Here is a 22,558-nt window from a genome sequence, read left to right as displayed (position 1 = left end):
GTGGCATCTCTCGGGGCGGTTGCAGTCTGGACCGGGAGCCCACCCCGTGCACCGCTCACTGGGGCCCCGGGGACCCTCGGTCCATCTCGCTCCGTGGACGGGTCTCTGGCCGCCGTGATGCTGTAACATGGCGCATCGGTCGTTTGGAAAACGCTGGTTCAGAGTCTCCCATTCCGCGTCCACGTGGAACTCACACCAACATCACAAGCTCGGAGAAAGGCCTTCAGGCTGGGAAGTCGTCTCGCTGATGCTGGCAGGTTCCAAAATTCTCATTCCCACTAGAGAGCTCGAGTTTACCGTGGCAACAAGGACTGTCTGCTGTTTTTCTCATTTTGGAGAAAACGTCTGCCAAGAACCCCGGTGTGAACAATAACGGCCCGTCGGTCAGTGGTTCTCACCCCTCGCCCGGCACCCGAGCCCAGCGCAGCAGGACGCTTGCGCCACGGCCCAGACTGACGTCAGTTAAATTCGGAGCGTTTGCTGAAAGCGCTTCTTTCCCTGGGAGAGTGTGTGGGGAAGACGGGAGGCCCTGCCCCGTGGCCACCCCGGGATCCTTGCTGAGCCAACAGCTTCACCCACTGGGGCTTTTGCGCCATCTGTGCCATGGGAGCCCAGTGAAAACAGCAGCTCACCTGGTGTTAGCTTCCGAGTCTGCGTTAACAAAGTATCATAACCTGCACGGCTTAAACACCAGGAATTCACTGTCTTCCAGTCTTGGAGGCTGGAAGTCCAAGGTCAGGTGTCGGCAGGGTTAGCTCGTCTAGGGCTGTGAGGGAGCATCTGGCCCAGGCCCCTCCCCCAGCCTCGGTGGTTTGCTGCAATCTTTTTTTTTTTTTTTTTTTTTTTGTGGTACGCGGACCTCTCACTGTTGTGGCCTCTCCCGCCATGGAGCACAGGCTCTGGACGCGCAGGCCCAGCAGCCATGGCTCGCGGGCCCAGCCGCTCCGCGGAATGTGGGATCCTCCCGGACCGGGGCACGAACCCGTGTCCCCTGCATCGGCAGGTGGACTCTCAACCACTGCGCCACCAGGGAAGCCCTGCTGCAACCTTTGATGCTCCTCATCTTGTAGAAGCAGCGGCCTGACCTCTGCTTCCATCTTCAGGTTCGGATTAGGCTTCTCTGTGTGTATGTCTATGTCTAAATGTCCCTTATTTATAAGGATACTAGTCATGTTGGGTCAGGACCCACCCTCATCACCCTATCCTATATGAATTTGGGGGGAAACAATTCAACCCGTAATATACCGCTGTCCTGTTAAGCAGCTTGTGTAGCCTCCAGGGCCCCCCAGGGACCTGTGGACCCCACCTGGAACGCCGCGCCGTGCGGTTTAACTACTGAACAGGTCGAGAGCTTCTCAGCTCTAATTTTGCCTCTCGCGTTAGCCTGACACTTCAGGATGTCAGTCGCGGTGGGGCCGGGTGGTTGGTCGGGACCCTTTTCACGCTTTCGTGCCGTCCTCACCTGTGAAGCCGACCCCGCCGAGCAGCACCTTGCACAGGTGACAGGTGTACCCCTCACCTCTATTCTGTTCCCAGCAGCTCGATGTAGGTGTGAAGACATCTCACACCCGATGCTATTTTGTGCAGTAACCTTTTGGTGAATCAAATATTTTGAAAACGTTAAAAAGAAAGGAAAAAGAAGAAGCTCCGCCCAAAATGTCACGGGAAGCCGCTCTGGCCTCCTGGCTGGGCCTGTGTACGGGAGGAGAGGAGGGGACACAGAGCCATGCCACGTGGGTGGGAGGAGGGCCACAAAGACGAGCTTGTCCCCAAGACAGAGACGGCCTTGTTGGGGGGGACATTTGCTGGCGGCACAGCCGGGTGCAGAGCGGGTGCTGGGCGGGCAGCTCCCCAGTGTGACGTTCCCCGCTCCACCCATGGTCAGATCCCCGCAGCCTCCGCTGGGGCTGCTGCCATCCAACCCTCCCTCTGCCCTGCTTGACCAGGGCAGGGTGGGAGGTGCGGACGTGAGTGGTTAGGGACACGCATCAGGCCAAACTGCATTGGAACCCAGGCCCTGACCCCCTCTGGGGCTCCAGGCAGGGGACCTGGCCCCTCTGTGCCTTGTTCTTGGGAGGGTGGGGAAGCCCCTTCTGGGAGCCCAGAGGCCTGAGCAGAGAGGCGGGGCTGGGGCATCTCAGAGCAGCTCCTGGTAGTGAAGTCTGGCCTGGGGCCCCAGGGGAAAGGGCACTGCGGTGCTCATCCCCGCTCTGAGGCAGGGGCTCAGGCAAGCAGGGGGCGGGGCAGGGTGTGGGAGGCTGTCAGGTCCCGGTTCCCCACTGCTGGCTGCTCTGGACCAGCAGGGTCTGTGCCCTCAGCCCTCCCTTTTCATCTTGGGCTCCTTGTCTGTGGGGTCCTGCCCAGGCCTGGGAGGACAGAGCCTCCTCTCGTGGCCTGGGGTTGTGGGGAGAACCTTCCTTTCCCAGGGAGAGGGGGCCGTGGTGGTCAAGTCTCGGTGTAGCCCGGAAGGCCCCAGACACCCCCAGTTGCCCTTGACTGGGCTCTGCTGGACAGACTCGGCCCAGCACGGCCTGTCCCAGTTGGGAGTCGGGGCTTCCGAGGCCTGGCCCAGAGAGGGACAGTCGGCCCACCATCTCCCACCGTGAAAGGTACAGCCTGCCTCTGGGTCCAAGCTTCCTGTGGTTGCCCATCAGGTAGAGACCCCGGAACCGAGGCCTCTGGACACCCTGATCCAGGGTGGGTCCACCGGCTGCTTTGGGGATATGCAGGTCAGACGCCCCTGATCTAGCCAGGTGCTAGGGCACCCCGGCCGTCACACACCACAACAGGCAGGGCCGCCAGCAGAGAGCACCAGAGGCCTCCAAGGGTGGGGCCCAAGTTCGCTCATGGCCAGGTGGCCGGAAGCCTGCGTGGTGCGGAGAGCTGCACACTGTGTGCTCAGGGACCCCTCCGCTCCTGCACGGACCCCGTCCCAGCTGGCCATCTGCCCGGCCCTGCAGGCCCACGCCCTCTTCTGGGGCAACTCCCTCAGCTTGGGCTAAGCTCTCTAAATCTAGCTTCCGTCTTGCTCCTGTGACTCACGCCCCCTCCCTCTCTGGAGGCTTGGCAGCCCTGCTCCCCACTACTCCCACTCGGGCCTTCTGGACGGACATCAGTGGGCAGGGCCCCCCTCTCAGCCCCCAGCTCCCAGGAGTGTCCTCTGGGCCCTCTCGCAAGGGTGTGGAGGGGAGGGTGTCCTGGGCCCCCCACTTGGGTCCAGGGGTGAGCAGCTCACTGGGAACATCCCCAGCCCCGCCTGGCCACAGCCTGCCTCTGCTCGGGAGCTCTTCCAAAGGCGCAATCCCGGGGGGCTCCAGGAGACAGACAGACAGACAGACACAGGGCTGCTGGGAGGCTTAAGTGCTTTAATGATATGGATTCTGAGCCGTGGTCACCTTTCCTCGCTGGGGTGCGACCCGCAGAGTCCAGGGCTCCAAGACCCACCCACCCCGCACACAGCACGCCAGGCAAGACTGGCCTGAAACTTGCTCAGAGAAAGTTCCCTTCCGGCTCTGCGGAGGGGGGAGCGGGCAGGGCTGGGGTGGGGCTGAGGGGTGCCCAAGGCCAGAACTCGGGTGAGTGGTGTTCAGTCCATCCTTGATCCTCCAGGTGGTGAAGGGAGAACGGCATGCCCCCCACCCCAGTGGGGCCGGAGTCCCCCAGCCCACCCAGTTCAGAGCCAAGGGCAGCTGTGTGGCTGGGGTCTGCTGCCCTGGTGGCCGGCAGCCGGCCAGCTGGAGGTATGGGGATGCAGAGGTTGCAGGGGGCCGTGGGGACGGCGGCAGGGCCTGAGTCACCTGCGCTGGGAGAAACCCTTGTGTGGACGGAGGCGGCCAGAGGAAAGTCCCCTGCCCCCTCCCAGGGTGCGTGTGTGGGTTCTGTGGCCTCAGGGAGAGCTGTGGGGAAGGGTAGGGCCGGGCCTGGGGCCGGCACAGCTCTGGCCTCAGCGGGCGGGCGGACGAGGGGCCGGCACCACCTGGTGGCAAGTTTGGCTACGGTGGGCATCGGGGCAGGTGGGGAGTGTGGGCCGGGGCACCGCTGAGCTGGAGGACAGGCCCCACGTGCCACGAGGCGGGCGAGCCGGTCCCCAGCCGGCACGACTCTCCGTCCGAGTCCACGGTCCGAAATACGTACACGTACAAAAATAATACTCCAGCCGCGGAGGCGGGCCCCGCCGCGGGCCGTGCGCCCCGCCGCGGGCCTTAGCTGTCTTCCTCCGCCCGCCTCTGGTTCTTGGAATGGAACTTGCTCATGAGCTCCTCCAGCTCCGACCCACCTTGCTGCTTCTGCGGGAGCCGGGGGACCCGCAGGTCAGTGTCCCGCCAGCCCCCCTTCCCGGGGCGCGCGGGGAGCGAAGGGCGGGGCGGCTCACCTCCAGGACGGCCTTCTGTACGGTGAGCTGGCTGTACACACGGGCGCCCTCCTCCCCGCACACCTTCCGCAGCTCGTCCTTGTTGAGCGAGAAGAGCTGGGGCCCCGTCAGGATTCCCAGGTTCTCCACGATCCTGGGGGCGGGGGGCAGGGGGCGGGGAGGGGGGCGTGAGGGCGGGGCCCTGGCCGTGGGCGCGGCGGCCGCCGCGCCCGCCCCCTGCCCGCCCCGTGCGCCCCTCGGCTCACCGGGCGCTGAAGGCCTTGGCTTCCAGCCAGGCGCGGACCTCGATGGGGCCGGACTCGTAGGTGAGCGGCAGGTGCACCGGCTGGCTGCGCTCCACGCGGAAGTGCCGCGTCGGCTGCGCCTTGATGTGGCTGATCTTCTTGATGAGCTCGTCGTTGACCTCGTCCATGTGATGCATCAGCTCTGCGGGGCGCCAGGCGGCTCAGGCCTGCCCCGCGCGTACCCGGGGCTCCCCTCCCCACCGCCGCCCCCGCTGGCTCTGGGCCCCCCCACCCCCGCCCGTAGGGTCTGGCGGCCCCATCCCTCACCGCCTTTGTTCCCGGCAAAGCCTGGGGTCAGCTTGTGGGTTGGGCTGGCAGGACCCCAGTATTTCCCCCCCTGCAGGGTGAACAAGAGGGGCGGTGGGGGCGCCATTAGGTCAGCTTATCATCCCTCCCGGCACCCCTCCCCGCCCCTCCTCCCCCACCTCCCAGGACCTGCCCAGCCCCCCACCTTCCCAGACTCAGCCCGGAGCCGGGGAGCCCCCGCACCAGCCCCTATAGCCGCGGGGTCCAGGCTCCGGGCCGGTCTTTCTCTGCCCACCCCCCACCAACCCCCCCGCCACCCGGCCTGACCCCGCAGCAGGACAGAGCAGACCTCCGCCTCACCTGCTCCAGGAGGGCGTCCTCCGGCCGGGTCTCGGCGAGGATGTTGCCCGGCACATAGCCTGCCTGGCCGCTGCGATTTCGAAGCTTCCACCACTGGTGGTCGCCTTCCAGCACCTGTGGGCGCCGCACCCCCGCATCACCCCTGACCCACAGCGCCCGCTCCGCCCCGGCCCCGCCATAGGCACCAGTGATGGGTGCTGGGACCGCCCGTGTGAGCCCCTGTTTACCGATGGGCCAGAGAGAGCTCCAGAGTCCCCCCTGAGCCTGCTCCCCCCTCCCCATTCTACACACCCCCTCCAGGTGCCCCTGGCCCACCTGGCCTCCCACCCATCCATAGGGGCCACCCCCCTCCCCGTCCCTCCCAGCAGCCTCCTAAGCCTCTAGTGTGGTTGTGGATATAGACCACCCCCCCCTCCAGCTGCTCCACTTTCTGTCCCCCAGCGGGTGGCCTGGATTCAGGACACAAAACTCGGAAAGTGCCTTGAGGGGGCTCCCGGGGTGGGCATGAATGACAAGCCCCTGCTGGATTGGGGGATCCCCCACTCGGCACAGGGAGGGCCCACCCCACCCTTCAGCCCGAGCCCAGCCCAGCCCGGGGGCCCTTGGGCTCCCTCCGAGATCCCCAAGACAGGGAGGCCCCTCAGCCAGGCTGTGCTGGGGCAGGTGCCAGGCTGCTGACCCAGAGTGGAGCCCTGGGGTCAGGCAGATCCCACCTCTGGACCACCGCCCGCTCCCCGGCCCCCACTCACCTCCAGGACCTCGTCCTTGAGCACCGACAGCTCGTTCGCGTTGCGGGCTGTGAAGTCGTAGAGGACCTTGACGTACTTGGCCATGGCCGGTGCGGGTTCGTAGCCCCTGTGTGGAATGGGAGGGGCTGAGGCTCAGGGCTGGGCTGGGGTCTCTTCCTGGGCCTGGGGGAGGGCCAGGGGCAGCAGCTTCCCAGGTGAACGGCTGCGTCCTGTTCTGCGGCACAGCGGCTGCGGCTGTCAGCTGGGATGGAAACTGTGACAGCCCCGTTGCGTCTGGGGCCCCCTGCGTGGGGGGGCAGCGGAGGCGGATGGAATGCAAGGGTCTGTGGGCACAGCAAGGCCTGCCCTGCCCTAGCCCCTAGCCCTGGAGGCCTAGGGGTCTCCAGGTCCAGCCCCCCAGGGGATCTAGAGCCAGGCGTGTACCCGAGAAAGGACAGGCCGTCCCTGGAAAGTGGCTGACCATCGGGGGAGGGCCGGATGCTTTCAGAGCCATAGTCCCTCTGGCACTGCAGACACGATGCAGGGCCGCCCGTGGGCTGCAGGGTCCCAGGGTGTCCCAGCTCCTGCACGGAGCAGGCCTGTGCCTGCCACCCGTGCTGGGCCATCCCTTCTGGTCAGTCTGGCCCCTGATCACGAGGGCACCCCTCATACAGGTGCAGGGCTCGGGACCCTGGGGAAGTGGGGGCTCTGGGGCTGGGGCAGCCTCTGGGGCCCTGGTGGGGGGCTGTGTCAGGATTGGCCAGGGTGGACTGGTCAGGGGCTGGAGGTAAAAGGATGAAAATGTTTCTTGAAGGTGGCCCTAGGCCAGGGACGAGGGCATCAGGCTGGCGGGGCACAGGGAGGGGCACACTTGTTCAGAACATGGATTCCAAGCCCCTCCCCCCCTGAGACTGAATCCTGGGGTCTGGTGGGTAATGAGCTCCCCAGGCAGGTCCTGGGCCAGGGCTGAGAACAGAAAGTAGGAGGGGAGGGGAGGAAGGATGGGGACTCCCCCAGGCCCTGGGGCTGTAAGACATGGTCTGTGGAAATGTGTGCAGCCAGAGGGAGAGAGGCCGTTCCCACCCAGACCATCGGTCTCCTCCTCCGGCTCTGAGGCTGGGCCTAAATCAGCCCCACCAGGGCAACTGGGATCGTTGAGACCGTTTAAGTTCAGTGGTTTAGTACATTTCTAACCATGATTCTAAAGCATAAACGTGGAGAAACAAAAAGAGATGACGTATTAGGTACGTCATCTAAGCACTTTATGGGTGCTTTCGACATTTTCCCCTCAACTGTACACCACAAAGTTGAAAGGAAACCCGGCTCTAGCGTGGAAAGCGGTATTTTGACGGTCGTGAAAAACGCGTTTGCTGCCACCTGGTGGCAGTGTACCCATAGCAGAGCCTCCGTGATTTGAGGGGTGAGCGTCACACTCCCTCACTTTGAGCAGAGCTTACCTGTGAGCATGTGGGGAGCCGACTTGGGGGAGGACGTCTCCCTGGGGTGTGGGCTCAGATGCGAGGCCATGCTTTGGGGAGTTTCTGAAGGACGTGCGGCTCACTGGAGTTGGCTGTGGGGAAGCGGACACTGGGACTTGGTGTGAAGCAGGGGCTGGGCCAGGAGGGCGGGGTGGTGAGGGCAGTGGGCAGGGGTGGAGTGCAAGCGGGGCTGCGGGCGCTCTGACCTCATCAGCGGGGGCTGACGCCAGCCCCTCCACCTCCCAGGGGGCCTCCTGCAGCACGTCCAGTGGTGGCTCCCAGCCGCTCTGGAACTTGGGCACGTAGGGGGGCACCTGCGGCTCCCGAGACCACTCGGAGCTGGGGTGGGAGGTCCTGGGGTCAGCTGGGCCACCCACCAGAGCTGGCCCCACCCAGGACCCCCAGCCCGCCCGCCGAGGGACCCATCCTGGTGTGCGCCCCATGCCACCACCCTACCGGGGTCGTGTCCAGGTCTCCCCCAGGGACTCCCACAGCGCCATCTCCTTGGGGACCAGGTGGCCGCGCAGGAAGCCCACAGTGTCTCGGGAGAGCAGGGGGCTGTAGACGGAGCGAGCAATGTCTGGGCCACCACAGGTGCTGACGATCTGGGGCACAGCGGGGCGTCAGAGGCCCCCCCCCCGTGCCTGCCTGCAACACCACTGGCCTGCCCACTGCGCCCCCCACTCCGAGTGCAGACGCCGGCCCCAGCCCACTGCCCAAGGTGGGCACTTGCTTCCCCCCAAGTCAGGGGCAAGCCCCCCAGGCCCCCGCTCCCCCCAGCCCCAGGCACCAGGTCCAGAGGCCCGAAGAGGAAGTGCACCAGCTCGGCTGCGCTAGGATTCTGGAGGTGCTTCTGCAGCTTGGCCTGTGGGCAGGGAGCAGGCCGGCCTGTGGGGTGGCACCAGGGGCAGGGCACCCACCCACAACGTCAGCTCGGAGGGATGGGCTGGGCCGCCGCACTCACGAGCAGGTTGATGGCCAGCTTGGTCTTCCGGAAACAGTCAACAAACTCGGCCTCGGAGGGGGGCCGTGCTCGCAGCGTGAGGACGCCCTCTGGACAGGGGGTTGGGGGGTGAGCCTGGCCGGCCCGTCGCTGCCCCGGCGGGTCTGGCCTCAGTCTAGTGTTCCCCACCCGCTGAGACTGGGCCTTGCTCCACTCAGTGGCCACTGGGCTCCCCACCTCCACTCCTGTGTCCACCCCGATGCCCCTCCCCTGTCCGGTGCCCCCCACCCCCTGCCCCGCACCTGCCGGCCCCTTCTTCCCCTTCTTCTTCCCCTTCTTGCGCTGGTTCAGCTGCTTGAAAGCCTCCGCAGCCTTCTGCAGCCGAGCCACGAACCACTCGATGTCGTCCAGGGCGCAGTTGAGGATTTGCTGGGGTCAGAGCAGGGGCAGGGGTCAGCCTCCGGAGCCCCACCCGCTGCAGGGACACCCCCACCCGCTGCCTCTTGGCCCCTGGCCTGGGGGAGGGGGTGGGTGCTGGCTGGGGGTTGGCCCCAGGAGCCCGGAGTGGGTGGGAGGTCCTGCCGGCCCGAGACCCACCGTCTCCTTCTCGATCTTCTGAGCCAGCACGGCCCTCGGTTCCTCGTCCTGCGCCTGCGACTCCCAAGCGCGAAAGCCTGTTCGGGAGCAGAGCTGCTGCTGACTGAGCCCCCCCCCCCCAACCCTGCTGCCGCCCCCAGCCCATCCTCCTCGGCCCACCTGGGTCTCTGAGCGGCATGGGCAGGTCCACTCGGGTCTTGGTGGAGGGCGAGTCCCTGCCGTAGCGCTGCAAGGGGCTGGGGGCTGGGCCCTGGGCCGGGGGCAGGACGGACTGCCGCTGCCGGATCTTCTCCTGGTGGCCCCTGAAGTGGGACGAAGGGCCGCTGAGCCTGGCCGCAGCCCCAGCCCCAGGCCCGGCCCCGCCCCTCGCCCCTCCTCCCCGCCCCTCCCCCCGCCCCCCCCCTACTTGAGGGTCTGTGGCCGCATCTTCTTCCCCAGGCGGCAGTCGGCCAGCGCGCTCTCGATGTCCTCGTGCACCAGCTCCGCCTGGGGGGACGGGGCATCAGGCTGGCTCTCCGGAGGGATCTGGGCTCCCCGCCCCGCGCCTATCCCGCCCCCCACTGCCCGGCCCTCACCTCCACCTCGTCGCAGTGGAAGAAGTGGACGTCGGGCTTGCTCTGGTCTGAGTCCTGGCACACAAGCAGAAGCACCGATGGGTAGCGTAGCTGGTTCAGCACCGTCTGGCTGTGCCGCACGGTTGGCAGCGGGAAGTTCTCCAGCTCCTCCTGGGGGACAGGCGGCTGGGACCAGGCTCGCCATGGTGCATGGCGAGAGTCCCAGACACAGAGGAGGGCTCACGGCCATGGGCACGGGGTAGACCCGAGGAGCGGATGCCGGGGACACGGGCTGACTGTGGGCGTGGCCTGTGGCGTTCACGCCACGGATATGGCACGGAAAAGGAACGTGGCCTGGACATGGACACGGACCCCACGGGGCAACGTGCACACAACGGGCCCCGCCTCGGTACAGCCGGTGGAGAAGCTCTGCGAGGTGGACGTGTCCCTGTGTGACGTGGCTCCCCTGTACTCTCGGCCCTCGGCCTGCTCCCTCTCCCACAGAGGCCCAGTGTGTCTGGGTCACTGCCTGTGCCTGCCTTGCAGGACGGGCGAACGCCCTCCCTCCTGCTGCCACCATACCTGGGATTCGATGTCCAGCAGCCGCAGCGACTGGTCGTTGACCTGCAGCAGCATCTCCTGTGTCCAGATCTTCTCCTTGGAGCTCAGCTGCACCAGCTTCCGAATGGCATCTTCCACGGACACAATGGCCTCACTCTTGTCCATGATGAATGTGGCCAAGTGCTGGGTGGGCAGGCAGGGGGTCACTCTGGGTGGAGCCCTCCTGGTGCCAAGAACCAGGGCCAAGGGGCTGTGCCCTGGGGCTCTGAGGGGCTAGGGCCAACCTTGGGGGTCTGAGGGGCTACAGCCAGCCCTGGGGGGTCCGAGGGGGCCACAGTCAACCCTGGGGGTCTGAGGGGGTCACAACTAACCCTGGGGGTCTGAGGGGAACATCCCTGCCCTGGGGGTCTGAAGAGACAAAGCCCCACCTTGGGGGTCCTCTGCTCTCCTTGGGGGATGTCTGTGGGGGCCATGGACGTGCCCTGGCAACCCCCTTGGCAGCCCTACACACACAGCCCCCAGCCCACCCACATCTGCCACTGGGCTCCGGGACCAGGCTCCCTGCCCCTCCAGCAGCCCTGGTGCAGGCTCACGACAGGGCCTTGGCACATGCCACCTCTGCCCGAGCCCCGTCTCCCCCAGCCCGCTCTTCCTTCCAGACTGTGCGCAGACACTACCTTCCTGCCTGCCTGGCCACGGGCTCACTTTCAGCACGCCCCCGACCTGCCCTCGTGTTTATCATCATCCGACTCTATGCTGGACACGACATGCTTCTTCGTTTGCTTTCTGTCTGCTGCCTCCCCGGCGCCTGTGACAGTGCTGGGCCCCCAGCAGGCCCCCAGTGAATGTGATGGGAATGAACGAGCAGCCCATGGGGACCCCTGGCCCGCCCCGCTCCTCTCTCTCCAAGGCTGGCTCAGGCCCCTCCTCCTTCCAGGATCCCGCATGTGTCCTCGCTGACCTTTGCTGAATTCAGTAGACAATGCTGGGGCAGTGGGGTGAACACTCACAGAAACTCCAGGCAGTTAAGGCTTAACCACAGAACATGGAAGCATGAAAGTGCTAGTAGGAAATACTAGGTAACTTCTGATAATCTCAGGAAGGCCTTCTTCACTGGGGGACTTTGCTAAGCAAGGAAGAAAATCCAGATGCTCAGAAGACAAGGCCGGGACTTCCCTGGTGGTCCAGTGGTTAAAACTCTGAGCTTCAACTGCAGGGGCGTGGGTTCGATCCCTGGTTAGGGAACTAGGATCCCGCATGCCACGCGGTGGGGCCACGAAAAAAAAAAAGGTAATAAAAAGACAAGACCAATAAATTTGACTTAATAAAAAAAAAATTTCTGCCTGAAAAGAAGTACCACATACAAAGTATATAAAAAACCCCCTACAGATATAATAATAGATATAATGGAGGTGATGTAGGCTAATTTTCTTGATACAGGAAAAGGCCAACATGCATTACAATGACAGTTCTTACTTTGTTAAAAGCTCTATTTTGTTTAATAATTAAGGATACCAACGATAAATGAAAAAAGAATGAAAGAATATGTAAATAAGTAAAAGATTAACAGCTCAATAGAAAAATTGACAAAAGGTATGAACACAGAGTCTGTAGGAAAATAAATATAAGTAACCTTTTAATATAGAAAATGATACACAGGGGAATTTCCTGGTGGTCCAGGGGTTAGGACTCTGCACTTTCATTGCTGAGGGCCCGGGTTCAATCCCTGGTTGGGGAACTAAGATCCCACAGGCTGCACGGTGCGGCCAAAAAGTATATATATACACACACGTATATATGCAGACTCATTCAATACAAGAATTGCAAATTGAAGCTGGAGACTATGACTTTCGGAATGAGTTTTCGCTTATTCTGTTGCCCAGCACTATCAAGCCCTTGTGGGTTACACTGGCTGGTTAAGACGTGGAGAAGGAGGAACCCTTGCTCCGCACTCGCCTGGCTGCTCTGGGGAGGAGTTGATGACACTGGACCAGCCCACATGCTTCCCTCTTACAATCTCAAGGCAACCTGCACACGTGTAGAATGTGGCACGGGTACAAGGCTGCTCCCTGCACAACTCTTGGAGGCCAACCTACATGTCCATGGGCAGGTTAGAAAGAGACTGGGCAGGGGAATTGCCTGGTGGTCCAGTGGATAAGACTCTGCGCTCCCAATGCAGGGGACCCGGGTTCGATCCCTGTTTGGGGCACTAGATCCCACATGCACGCTGCAGCTAAGAGTTAGCATGCCGCAACCATGAGCCTGCATGCTGCAACTAAAAGATCCCGCATGCCGCAACGAAGATCCCACATGCTGCAGCTAAGACCTGGTGCAGCCAAAATAAATAAGTAAATAAATAGATATTAAAAAAAAAAAAGAGGGACTTCCCTGGTGGTCCAGTGGTTGAGAATCTGCCTTCCAATGCAGGGCACGTGGGTTCCATCCCTGGTCGGGGAACTAAGATCCCACATGCCGCAGGCAACTAAGCCCACGTGCTCTAGAGTCTGCACGCCACATCAAGAGAGAAGCCTGTGTGCAGCAACTAAGATCCAACGCGGCCATAAACAAATAAATAAATATTTTTTAAAAGAAAAGAAAAGAAAGAGAGTGGGCAGAAACGTGCAGTGACTATCAGGCAGCTGGTCTGTCTGCATGAGGCGCATCGTCAGCAAAATACTGCACAGCCAAACCATCCCACCCATGCTGCCCATGCGTTCCAAGTGACTGAAAACATACGGAGCGTATTCTCTGCCCAGAATGGGATTCAATTAGAAATCCATAACAGAATGATAACTACAAATCCCTATTAATCGGAAATTAAACAACACACTTCTAAATAAATCATGGGTCCATATTTGTAGAAGTTAAACAGCACACTTTTCAACAACAAATGAGTGAAAGAGGAAATCACAGGGGAAATAAGAAAATATCTAGAGACAAATGAAAATAGAAACACAACATATCAAAACTTATGGGATGCAGCAAAAGCAAGGCTAAGGGGAAATTTATACCTATAAATGCTTACATGGTTAAATGCTTAAAAAGAAGAGAAGTCTAAACAACCCATGGGTCAAAGAAGTTACAAGGAAATTTAGAAAATGTTCTGAGTCGCAGCAACATGGGTGGACCTAGAGATGATCATACTAAGTGAAGGAAGTCAGGGGCTTCCCTGGTGGCACAGTGGTTAAGGATCTGCTTGCCAATGCAGGGGACATGGGTTCGAGCCCTGGTCTGGGAAGATCTCACATGCCGCGAAGCAACTAAGCCCGTGCGCTGCAGCTACTGAGCCTGCGTGCCACAGCTGCCGAAGCCCATGAGCCTAGACCCTGCGTTCCACAACAAGAGGAGCCACCGCAATGAGAAGCCCGCGCACCGCAACGAAGAGTAGCCCCCACCCACCACAACTAGAGAAAGCCCGCGCGCAGCGACGAAGACCCAACGCAGCCAAAAATAAGTAAATAAATAAATAAATAAATTTATTTAAAAAAATAAATAAGTGAAGTGAGTCAGACAGAGAAAGACAAATATCATAGGTTATCACTCATATGTGGAATCTAATTTAAAAAAAATGATACAAATGAACTTACTTACACAACAGAAACAGACTCACAGATTTCGAAAAAAAACTTATGGTTACCAAAGGGGAAAGGTGGGGAAGGGATAAAGTAGGAGGTTGGGATTAACGTACACACACTACTATATATAAAATAGATAACCAACAAGGACCCACTGTGTAGCATAGGGAATTATATTCAATATCCTGTAATAACCTATAATGGAAAAGAATCTGAAAAAGAAGGAATACATGTATATGTATAATTGAATCACTTTGCTGTACATCTGAAACTAACACAACATTATAAATCAACTATACTCCAATAAAATAAAATTTTAAAAAAGAAAATATTCTGAGCTGAACAATAATAAAAACAAGCACATCAAAACTTGTGGAAGAAGATAGTTACAGCAGCACTTAGAGGGGCTTTACAGCTTTAAATGAATGGCAGAGAAGACGAAAGACTTGATATCAATGGTCTGGGCATTCCTCTTCAGAAGCTAGAAAATGACAATCAAATGAAGCCCAGAGTAAGTGAAAAGAAGGAAACTAAGAGCAGAAACCAATGAACTAGTAAAATACACAAACAACAGAGGAAAATCAACAGAGCCCAAGGCTGGTTCTGAAAAGACTGATGAAACTGATAAACACTTAGCAAGACTGACCAAGAAAAAAATAGAGAAAACACAAATGATCAATAACCAGAAGGAGCGAGGGGACATCACTACAGATCATACGGGCATAAAAGTGAGTTTATAATAAAAGAAAACTTCCCCCAAAGGAAGCCCTGTATTCAGGGCCTCGCAGGTGGATCCTAACAAATACTTAAGAGGGAAATCACAGCAACCTTCCATAAACTCTCTCTGAAGAGACTAGAGGAGCAGGAACATTTCTCCACTCATTGTATAAGGCCAGCAGAACTCTGATACCCAAACCTGCCAAGGGCACTGCAGGAAAAGAAAATTGTAGACCAATGTTCTAATAAATATTAATGCAAAAAAATCCTTAATGGGCTTCCCTGGTGGCGCAGTGGTTGAGAGTCCGCCTGCCGATGCAGGGGACATGGGTTCGTGCCCCGGGCCTGGGAAGATCCCACATGCCGCGGAGCAGCTGGGCCCGTGAGCCACGGCCGCTGAGCCTGCACGTCCGGAGCCTGTGCTCCGCAACGGGAGAGGCCGCACCAGTGAGAGGCCCGCGTACCGTAAAAAAAAAAACAAAACCTTAACAAAATAGTAGCAAATTAGTCTTGTCAAGTCAATACATGAAAAGGATAATAAACCATTAGTAAATGAAGTTTATCCTAGAAATGCAAGGTTGGTTCCACATTTTAAAAAATCAGCATGATTCATTACATTAACTAAGTAAATACATTTCAATTGAGAAAGCATTTGATAAAATTCAACAATTTTCATGATAAAAGTTCTCAGCAAACAAAGAATGGAAAGGAACTTCCCCATTCTAGTAAAGGGTATCTACAAAAACATACAGCTTATAAAACGGGGAATTCTGAATACTCTCTTCTAAGATTGGACACGGGCGAGGATGTCCACTATCATTACTCTTATTGAGCACTGTCCTGGTAGTTCTAGCCAGGGCAATAAGGCAAGGAAAACAAAGTGGCTAAAATTAAGAAATTAAGTACTGTATTTTCAGACAAAATGATTGCGTACATAAAAAAATCCAATGAATCTATAAGCAATTCCTGAAACAAGTAAATGAATTCAGCAAGGTCTCAGGATACTCAATCACTATACAAAAATTCAATCGTATAAAACAAATGCTGAGACATCCCTGGCGGCGCAGTGGTTAAGAATCCACTTGCCGATGCAGGGGACACGAGTTCAAGCCCTGGTCCGGGAAGATCCCACATGCCACGGAGCAACTAAGCCCTTGCCCCACAACTACTGAGCCAGTGCGCCACAACTATTGAAGCCCACACGCCTAGAGCCCGTGCTCCGCAACAAGAGAGGCCACCGCAATGAAAAGCCTGCGTACCTCAACGAAGACCCAACGCAGCCATATAAATAAATAAATAAATAAATAAACAAACCCACAAGGCTTCGGTGCCCCCCCTCCCATGGCCACCACCTCTCACCCTCCCTCTTGGCCTCAGCTTCATCATCCGGGAGGGGTCAGCAAACCTGCCCACATCCCCAGCCTTGCTGGCTGCTGGGCAGGCAGGAGAGGTGGCCCCAGCCTGGGGTCCTTCCACAGGCTAGCCTGGACCAAAGTCTAGGAGAAGGGCTGGGAGGCCCCGCTGGCACAGGTGGCTCCTCACCAAGGAGGGCAAAGTCCTTCCCACAGAGAGGTGGCAGAGCGGCCCTCGGACGCTGAGCCTCCAGCAGTCATGAGCTGACCACACAAGATGGCCCCTGCCTGCCCAGGTTGGCAGCGAGGGCTGATCGGCAACACAGCCCAATGCAAGAGCCCTAGGGACTCCCATGTCTCATTGCACCCACTGTATAGAGGAGAAGACTGAGGCTCAGAAAGCAGTGACTCACCTGGCTTCTGTGGGCATGGAGGGTTCTAAGGGGAGGGACGTTCTTACCTTCCTGGTCCAGGCCCCCCACCTTCCTGATCCAGGCCCCCCACCTTCCTGGTCCAGGGTTCCCCGCTTCCTGGTCCAGGGCTCCTCAACTTCCTGGTCCAGGGCTCCCCATTTCCTGGTCCAGGGCTCCTCACCTTCCTGGTCCAGGCCCCCCACCTTCCTGGTCCAGGGCTCCCCGCTTCCTGGTCCAGGCCCCCCACCTTCCTAGTCCAGGCTCCTCACCTTCCTGGTCTAGGGCTCCCCGCTCCCTGGTCCAGGCCTCCCACCTTCCTGGTCCAGGGCTCCCCGCTTCCTGGTCTAGAGCTCCTCACCTTCCTGGTCCAGGGCTCCCCACCTTCCTGGTCCAGGCCCCTCACCTTCCTGGTCCAGGGTTCCCCGCTTCCTGGTCTAGGGCTCCCCACCTTCCTGGTCCAGGGCTCCCCGCTTCCTGGTCCAGGGCTCCTCACCTTCCCGGTCCAGGGCTCCCCACTTCCCGGTCCAGGGCTCCTCACCTTCCTGGTCCAGGGCTCCCCACTTCCTGGTCCAGGGCTCCCCACCTTCCTGGTCCAGGGCTCCCCGCTTCCTGGTCTAGGGCTCCCCACCTTCCTGGTCCAGGGCTGCCCACTTCCTGGTCCAGGGCTCCCCACCTTCCTGGTCCAGGGCTCCCTGCTTCCTGGTCCAGGGCTCCTCACCTTCCTGGTCCAGGTTCCCCACCTTCCTGGTCCAGGCCCCCCACCTTCCTGATCCTGGGTCCCCCTCCCTCCTCCCACTTCAGCCATTCCCAGCCCTGCTGTCCTGCAGGTTTGGACGATGACCAGGAACCAGGAACTTGGCCGGCTGCCATGAGCAGGAAGGTCATTTTAAAAACGTATTTCCTGAGTTCTAAGTGTGAATTAAAAGTGACCTAGGAGCGAAGGCCTCGGAGCTGGCGGCTCCTCTAGAGTGCAGCTACCCATCTCGACTGTCCAGGCTGAGTGGGATTAGCCGTCGAGGACGTCCCTGCAGGAGCTCAGAAACTCCTCCCTCCTAGTCTGGCTCCCTGTTGTGAGGCCAGGATGACAGTTTCCCTCCCACTGGGGTTTCCAGGGGCACCCAGAGCTGTCCTTGCCTTCCTGTGTTGCCCCTGGCATCCCTCTCCCTGATGTAGCCCCAGGGTTCCTGTGCCCCTCAGACCGGGAGCTCCCCAGGACTGGAGGGAGGCTCTGGGGGTGAGCCCAGTACAGGCTGCCTGCTGTGGGACCACTTCTCCCCCGGCCTCAGTTTCCCCATAGGCCCGGGGACCCCAGAGCACAGAGGACAGGAGTGCCCCGTGGGGTGAGGGGCTCACCTGGACGTGGTACTGGGAGGTCTCGTGCATGATGACATTGGAGTTGGAGTACTTCTTCCTCTGCTCTGAATAAGGAGACACGGTCACTCACCCCTGACGGCGGGACCCCAGGTGGGGCCGCAGGGAGGGCAGAGTGCAGGGGAGGAGGGCTGCTCTGTGGGCCCTTTGTGGCCTCCAGGAAGGACACAGGGCACAGAATGGAGGGATGGCCCCTCCTGGCAGAACATGGAGCTCCCTCGGTCCCCAGGAGGGACCCCCAGCTCAGAGTGGTGACGGCACAACTGTGTCTGGGGTCTGTCCTGGAGCAGATGCAGGAGGCTCAGCCTCCTTTCCTGGAGGCCCCCTGCCCACCTTCCTGGGGAGGGGTCTGGTCCAGGGCTTCCCCCAACTCCAAGAGCTCCCAGCTCCCATCTCCCTGCCTCTCCCTGTCCCTCCCTGGGGCTCCTTGCTTTCCAGAGGTGGCACTGCATGGCTGGGGGAGGGTCAGAGCTGGGGGAGGTGGGGGCCAGCCAGGCCCCGCCCTCCCAGAGCAGACACCTGGCAGTCAGTCCAGCAGGAGCCCCCGCCCCTGGAGGATCGGGTGGCGGAGAAGAGCACAGAGAATCAATATTGATGCTCCCTGAATTATTAGTAAGGCCTCTCCCCTTACTGGCTCACTGTGGGGAGGGCTATTCAGTGGCCAGAGTTTGGGGGAGGGACCTGAGCACCTGCTGGTTGACTAGGGTCCAGGGGCCTTCTCTGGGTGCCCAGGGCTGACCTGTGTCTCCCCGGGTGGGGGCCTGGCACAGCCCTGGGGAAGGGAGTGGGTGAGACCCTCCCAGCCGAGCTGGCCCCCGAGGCCTCTTGTCCTCAAACCTCACTCACCAAACAGGTCCTTGGCACTCATCTTGGCCACACCGTCAGACCGGCCCAGGCTGCCACTGCAGGGGAGGGGCTGGTGAGGGTGGGGCCCATGCCGCACCCCTCCCTGGGGACTACGGGTGGGTAGCGGGTGGTGGGGGCCTAGTGGGTGGGGGTGGGGGCTCACTTGGCAGCACCCGGGCAACAGCTCACGGACCCTGATTGGCTCATGGTGTCCTCGACGGTGGCTGGCGGTGAGAGGGCAGACCTCAGAGTGGCCTGAGTCCAGGGCTTAGTGCCTGGCCCACACCTGAGTGCACAGGGGAGCCAAGCTGACACCTTATCGTGACCTGGCCGGGGCCTTGCTACCCCAGCACAGGGCCTGGGTCCCCTCCCCATCCCTCCCTGGATCCAGGGCCTGGAGCCCCGATGGCCTGGCCAGATTCCCCAGGGTGCCTGGGCAGGCAGTCCTCAGGAAGCAGAGCCCTGCCTTCCGGACACACCAGGACCACCCCTGCTCCACAACCCAGCTGGTGTTCACTGCAGCCCCATCCCTCCCTGGACCCTCGGTCCTCTACAGGGACCCCCAGGACGTGCCAGCAGAGGGGTCCCACCCCCAGAGGCTGTCTGGAGTGGGGCTGCGAGGAAGATGTCCTGGAGGCTCTGAAGCGGGGTCGGGGGAAGAGGCACCTTCCAAGCAGAGGGAACAGCATGTTTAAAGGTCCTGAGGCAGGTGGGAGCCAGACAAGGGAGAAAGGCAGCAAAAGATGAGGCTGGAGCCCAGGGCGAAGGGTAGGGGGCCCGGGGACCCAGAGCCCAGAGTGAAGCGCAGACGGAGCCCACCCTCTGAGGGGTGAGCAGAGCCTGGTGCCCCTGGGCCAGGCTGACATGTCCTGTGGGATTCTGTGCTCTGTGGGGACCTCTGGGTCCACACTGTGCCGCATCAGATGTCACCAGTGATGCCATCCATCTGCGGCTTCAGTGTTTAGGGGGCTGCAGGGTTGGGTCGCAAGCCAGGGGTGCTGGTATCCAGGGCAGGTAGTACCTGGTACCTGGTAGCTTGTACCAGTGCCTGGTAGCTTGACCAGGTACTACCTACAGGGAAGGCTCCCAGGAGGCGTGAGGGACCCGGGGGCTTCAGGCTACCCCCTCCCACATGCCACCGAGGGTCCCGGCTTGGCCAGATTCCTCTGTCCATCTGTCCGTGGAGAATGTCCGGAATGCTCATGACCTCAGTAGGTGAGCCCGAGTGTTTGCTTAATGGGATTCCTGGCGGGCTGAGCCGAGGGTGCTGGGCACGTGTGTCCAGATACACACACGCACCTGGGCGAAACCGCGGCCTGTGAGCACACAGACACCTAGGTCGTGACATTCGGCCTCCCCTAGGGGGCGGGGTGGGGGGCCTCAGGGCCAGCCAGGGAGGTGGGTCCAGGCATCTGGGTTGGGGAGCAGCTGGGGGAGAGGCCACTTACAGGCCGGCTCCAGCGGGGAGTAAGGGGCTTCTTCAGCTGACTGGGGTGGGGATGACACTAGCCCTGAGGACCCCAGGGCCCAGGCTGCACTTTGGTTTCACTGTGGTCATTTTCCGGGTGCAAAGGAAGGCCGAGTATGGTGCCTGGTCAGGCAGGGGAGGGGGAGGAGGCCCAGCAGGGCAGGGAGGGCAGAGGGACCAGCTCCAAGTTCAAATTCCAGCTCGCAGCTGACCGACCTTGGGGAGGAGTCAGCTTAAGGCCCAGGGAGCCAGGTGGGGCCCGGGATGGGGGAGACCCTGGGGCTCTGGCTGTGCCCAGGTCTGGGCCCTGCGGGTTGGGGGAGGGAAACGCCTGGGACGCTGTAGGTGGGGAGCAGGGCGCCGAGCTTGCACTTGGGAGGCAGAGGCAGGCGGAGAGCTGGGCGGCGCTGGACCCCTGACTGCACTGGGCAGGGCCAGGAGAGGCCCCGCCACAGGCCGTGGGGGAGGTGTGGGAGCAGAGGCGGCGCCAGCTGGGCTGGGCCTCCCAGCGCAGCTGGGGCTGACCACATCTGGGTGGGGCACAGGGGGTCGGTGGCGCACTTCAGAAGCACCAGGAACCCTGCTCACCCGCCTCCCCTGCCACCGGGACACCTGAGGCACATGGGCTGCCCCAGGCCAGCCCAGCCCAGGTTGGAGGCACACAGGCCCCAGCAGCTCGGCCCCCAGCCTCCTCCCTGAAACTCCCACACCCCAACCTTAACCGAGAGCCTGACCCCGGCCCGATGCTTCCCTGGCCCTGCGTTTCAGCCTGCCTCTGACCCACAGGAAGCCGGCTAGCACGTCAGAGGAGCCCCCAGCCTGCCCCGGCAACAGTGGTGCAGATCCTTTGAGGGGCAGGGGCTGACCTCCTCAACACCGCTTCACTGGAGGAGGGGGGTTCCTGCCACCGAGCCCCAGGGCTGGGAGGCGGCCGGCTGACTCAGAAGCCACTGGCTTACAAACATCCCCAGCGCACGGCGCCGCCCCAGGACGGGACGGGGCGGGCCAGGCCACAGGAACCCGGCTGCGGCCACCAGCCCAGGGAAAGCCCGCGGGCCCGGCGCGGCCCCTCGCGCCCGATGCCCCATGCGCCCCGGCCCGGCCTGCAGACCCAGGCCAGGGCCCCGCGTCGCGCTGCCACCTGGGGAAACTGAGGCCCGGCAGCCCGCCCTCCGTGCGCTCGGCTCCCCTGTGGCTCCAGGGCCGAAGCGGGTGCGGGCGCTAGGCGGGGCACTCACCTGCTCCTCTCGCGGCCCCGCGCCTGGTCGCCCACTGGTCCCTTAGTCCGCGCGTCCGTCCGCCCGTCTGTCGGAGCCTGGTTCCAGACGAGAGAGGGACGCGCGGAGGAGCCGGGGCGGGGCGCGGGGAGGAACCTGAGCGGCAGGTTAGAGTCACCGTGCGCGGGCGGGCACTGGGCAGGGGCGGGGGTGGGACGTGGATGCCCCGCCCACCCCGCCCCCGCTCCAGACCCCGCCCCCACCGCGGCTCCCCGCGGACGGTCCCCACAGCCACCCGGGTCCCTCTGCGCAAACCCCACCCCTAAAGCGGGGGCGCTGGTGGACGGGTGGGCGGGGCCTGGAGCCCATCCCTCGCTGGGGTGCTCTGGGCGACAGCGCGCCCTGACGCTGCTCTGAGATCTACCCGGGGCAAGCCCAGCTGCCTGCACCCCAGAGGAGTGGCGTGGAGTCCTGGGGAGGTCACACCTGCCCCTGCCAGGTGCCCCCAGCCTCAGGTGCCCCAGGACCCGGGGCCGAGTTCCATCCTCTTCCACTGGGGCCCCTCCGGTCTGGAGGGAGCGCTAGGGCCAGGCTTTAGTCTGAGTGAGTCTCAAAGGTAGGACCATGGGCCAGAGGTCCTGCAGTCCAGCTCCCTGAGCTTGCCAGGTCGGGGGCGGGGATACCTCCTCCACGATCTAGGAACTCCTGAAGTCTCTTTCCTTGTGTCGCCCAGCCCAGTGTGGGCACCCCCTGAGGAGCGGGGTTATCCCACGGCCGGGGAGGGGGGCGTCGGGATGCCTGTGGCCCATGCTGTCCTTGAGTGCCAGGGCAGCGTTGGTGTGAGGGCGCTCTGGGCAGTGACCCCCGCTTTAGGCCAGGCCCCAAGCTCTGCCCGCCGTTCTCTTTCCTCCTGCTGAACTGACCCCCAGGATGGCCGTGCCCACCAAGCTGGGTAAGGAGGGCAGGCCAGGTGGTGGTGGGCACCCCCAGGCACCCCAAGGCTCCCGCTGTTGTCCTGGGGTGGGGGGAGCAGGAAAGGTGTGCCAGGACGTGGTCCTAGAAGGCCGCACAGCTGGTGTTTGCCAGGAGCCCCAGCTAAGGAGACACAGTGTCCTGGAAGGCCAGCGGCATTGTCCCTCCCCATATCGCCAGGGCCTTCCTGCCTGTCTGGGGTGTTACTGGTGAGCTCGCACAGGGGTACAGGGAGTGGCCTTCGTCCTCCAGCCCCGCCCTGCCGCAGAGCCCTGGCAAGGCCTGGCTTCCTGGTTCCGTCTCCCCTCTGCTGACGACGTCCCCACAGGGGACGGCACGCCAGCCCTTCCAGGAGTCTGAACCTGAAAGGGCAAAATGTGGGAGACACGCAGGGAGGGGAGCAGCTGAGGTGGGAGTTCTCTGCTTCTGAAATCAATGTGATTGGGAGCATTGATGCCCTCAAGAATGCAGTTGGGGGCCTCGAGTCCCAGGCTGCTCGGTGGG

General features: G+C 61.4%; 1 protein-coding gene across 2 annotated transcripts; it reads right to left on the bottom strand.

Moving 5' to 3' along the window:
• Positions 1–3,345: 3,345 nt before the first annotated feature.
• On the bottom strand, positions 3,346–21,257 carry EPS8L2 (EPS8 like 2). 2 transcript variants are annotated; one of them, XM_033402619.2, is made up of 21 exons: positions 21,104–21,257; positions 18,561–18,683; positions 18,398–18,453; positions 17,534–17,598; positions 10,145–10,306; positions 9,584–9,733; positions 9,415–9,494; positions 9,168–9,310; positions 9,009–9,085; positions 8,714–8,840; positions 8,433–8,521; positions 8,259–8,333; positions 7,925–8,073; positions 7,675–7,807; positions 7,448–7,560; positions 6,012–6,117; positions 5,263–5,376; positions 4,924–4,993; positions 4,618–4,798; positions 4,373–4,505; positions 3,346–4,286 (listed from the first exon to the last, which is right to left on the bottom strand). In XM_033402619.2, the coding sequence occupies exons 2-21, from the start codon at positions 18,602–18,604 to the stop codon at positions 4,203–4,205; spliced, it is 2,151 nt and encodes a 716-aa protein (XP_033258510.1). In that variant the 5' UTR covers positions 18,605–18,683; positions 21,104–21,257; the 3' UTR covers positions 3,346–4,202. The 2 variants fall into 2 exon arrangements, 1 of the variants encoding a protein (XP_033258510.1); XR_004475868.2 differs by lacking the exons at positions 17,534–17,598; positions 18,398–18,453; positions 18,561–18,683; positions 21,104–21,257 and having other exon boundaries at positions 3,346–3,797; positions 4,135–4,286; positions 10,145–14,752.
• Positions 21,258–22,558: the final 1,301 nt, after the last annotated feature.

This window comes from Orcinus orca, chromosome 8 (assembly GCF_937001465.1).
Source record: "Orcinus orca chromosome 8, mOrcOrc1.1, whole genome shotgun sequence".
Lineage (NCBI taxonomy): Eukaryota > Metazoa > Chordata > Mammalia > Artiodactyla > Delphinidae > Orcinus > Orcinus orca.
The sequence above is the reverse complement of the archived record's forward strand: the minus strand, read 5'-3'. Positions and strand labels throughout refer to the sequence as shown.

What these genes read in the sequence shown, in the direction of transcription:
- EPS8L2 (XM_033402619.2), bottom strand. Translation starts at nt 18,604, where the DNA reads ATGAGCCAATCAGGGTCCGTGAGCTGTTGCCCGGGTGCTGCCAA. An exon ending in GAGTGCCAAGGACCTGTTTG is followed by an intron (nt 17,599 to 18,397) that starts GTGAGTGAGGTT and finishes CTCCTTATTCAG; the next exon opens with AGCAGAGGAAGAAGTACTCC. An exon ending in TCAAGGACGAGGTCCTGGAG is followed by an intron (nt 5,377 to 6,011) that starts GTGAGTGGGGGC and finishes CGGCGCCCACAG; the next exon opens with GTGCTGGAAGGCGACCACCA.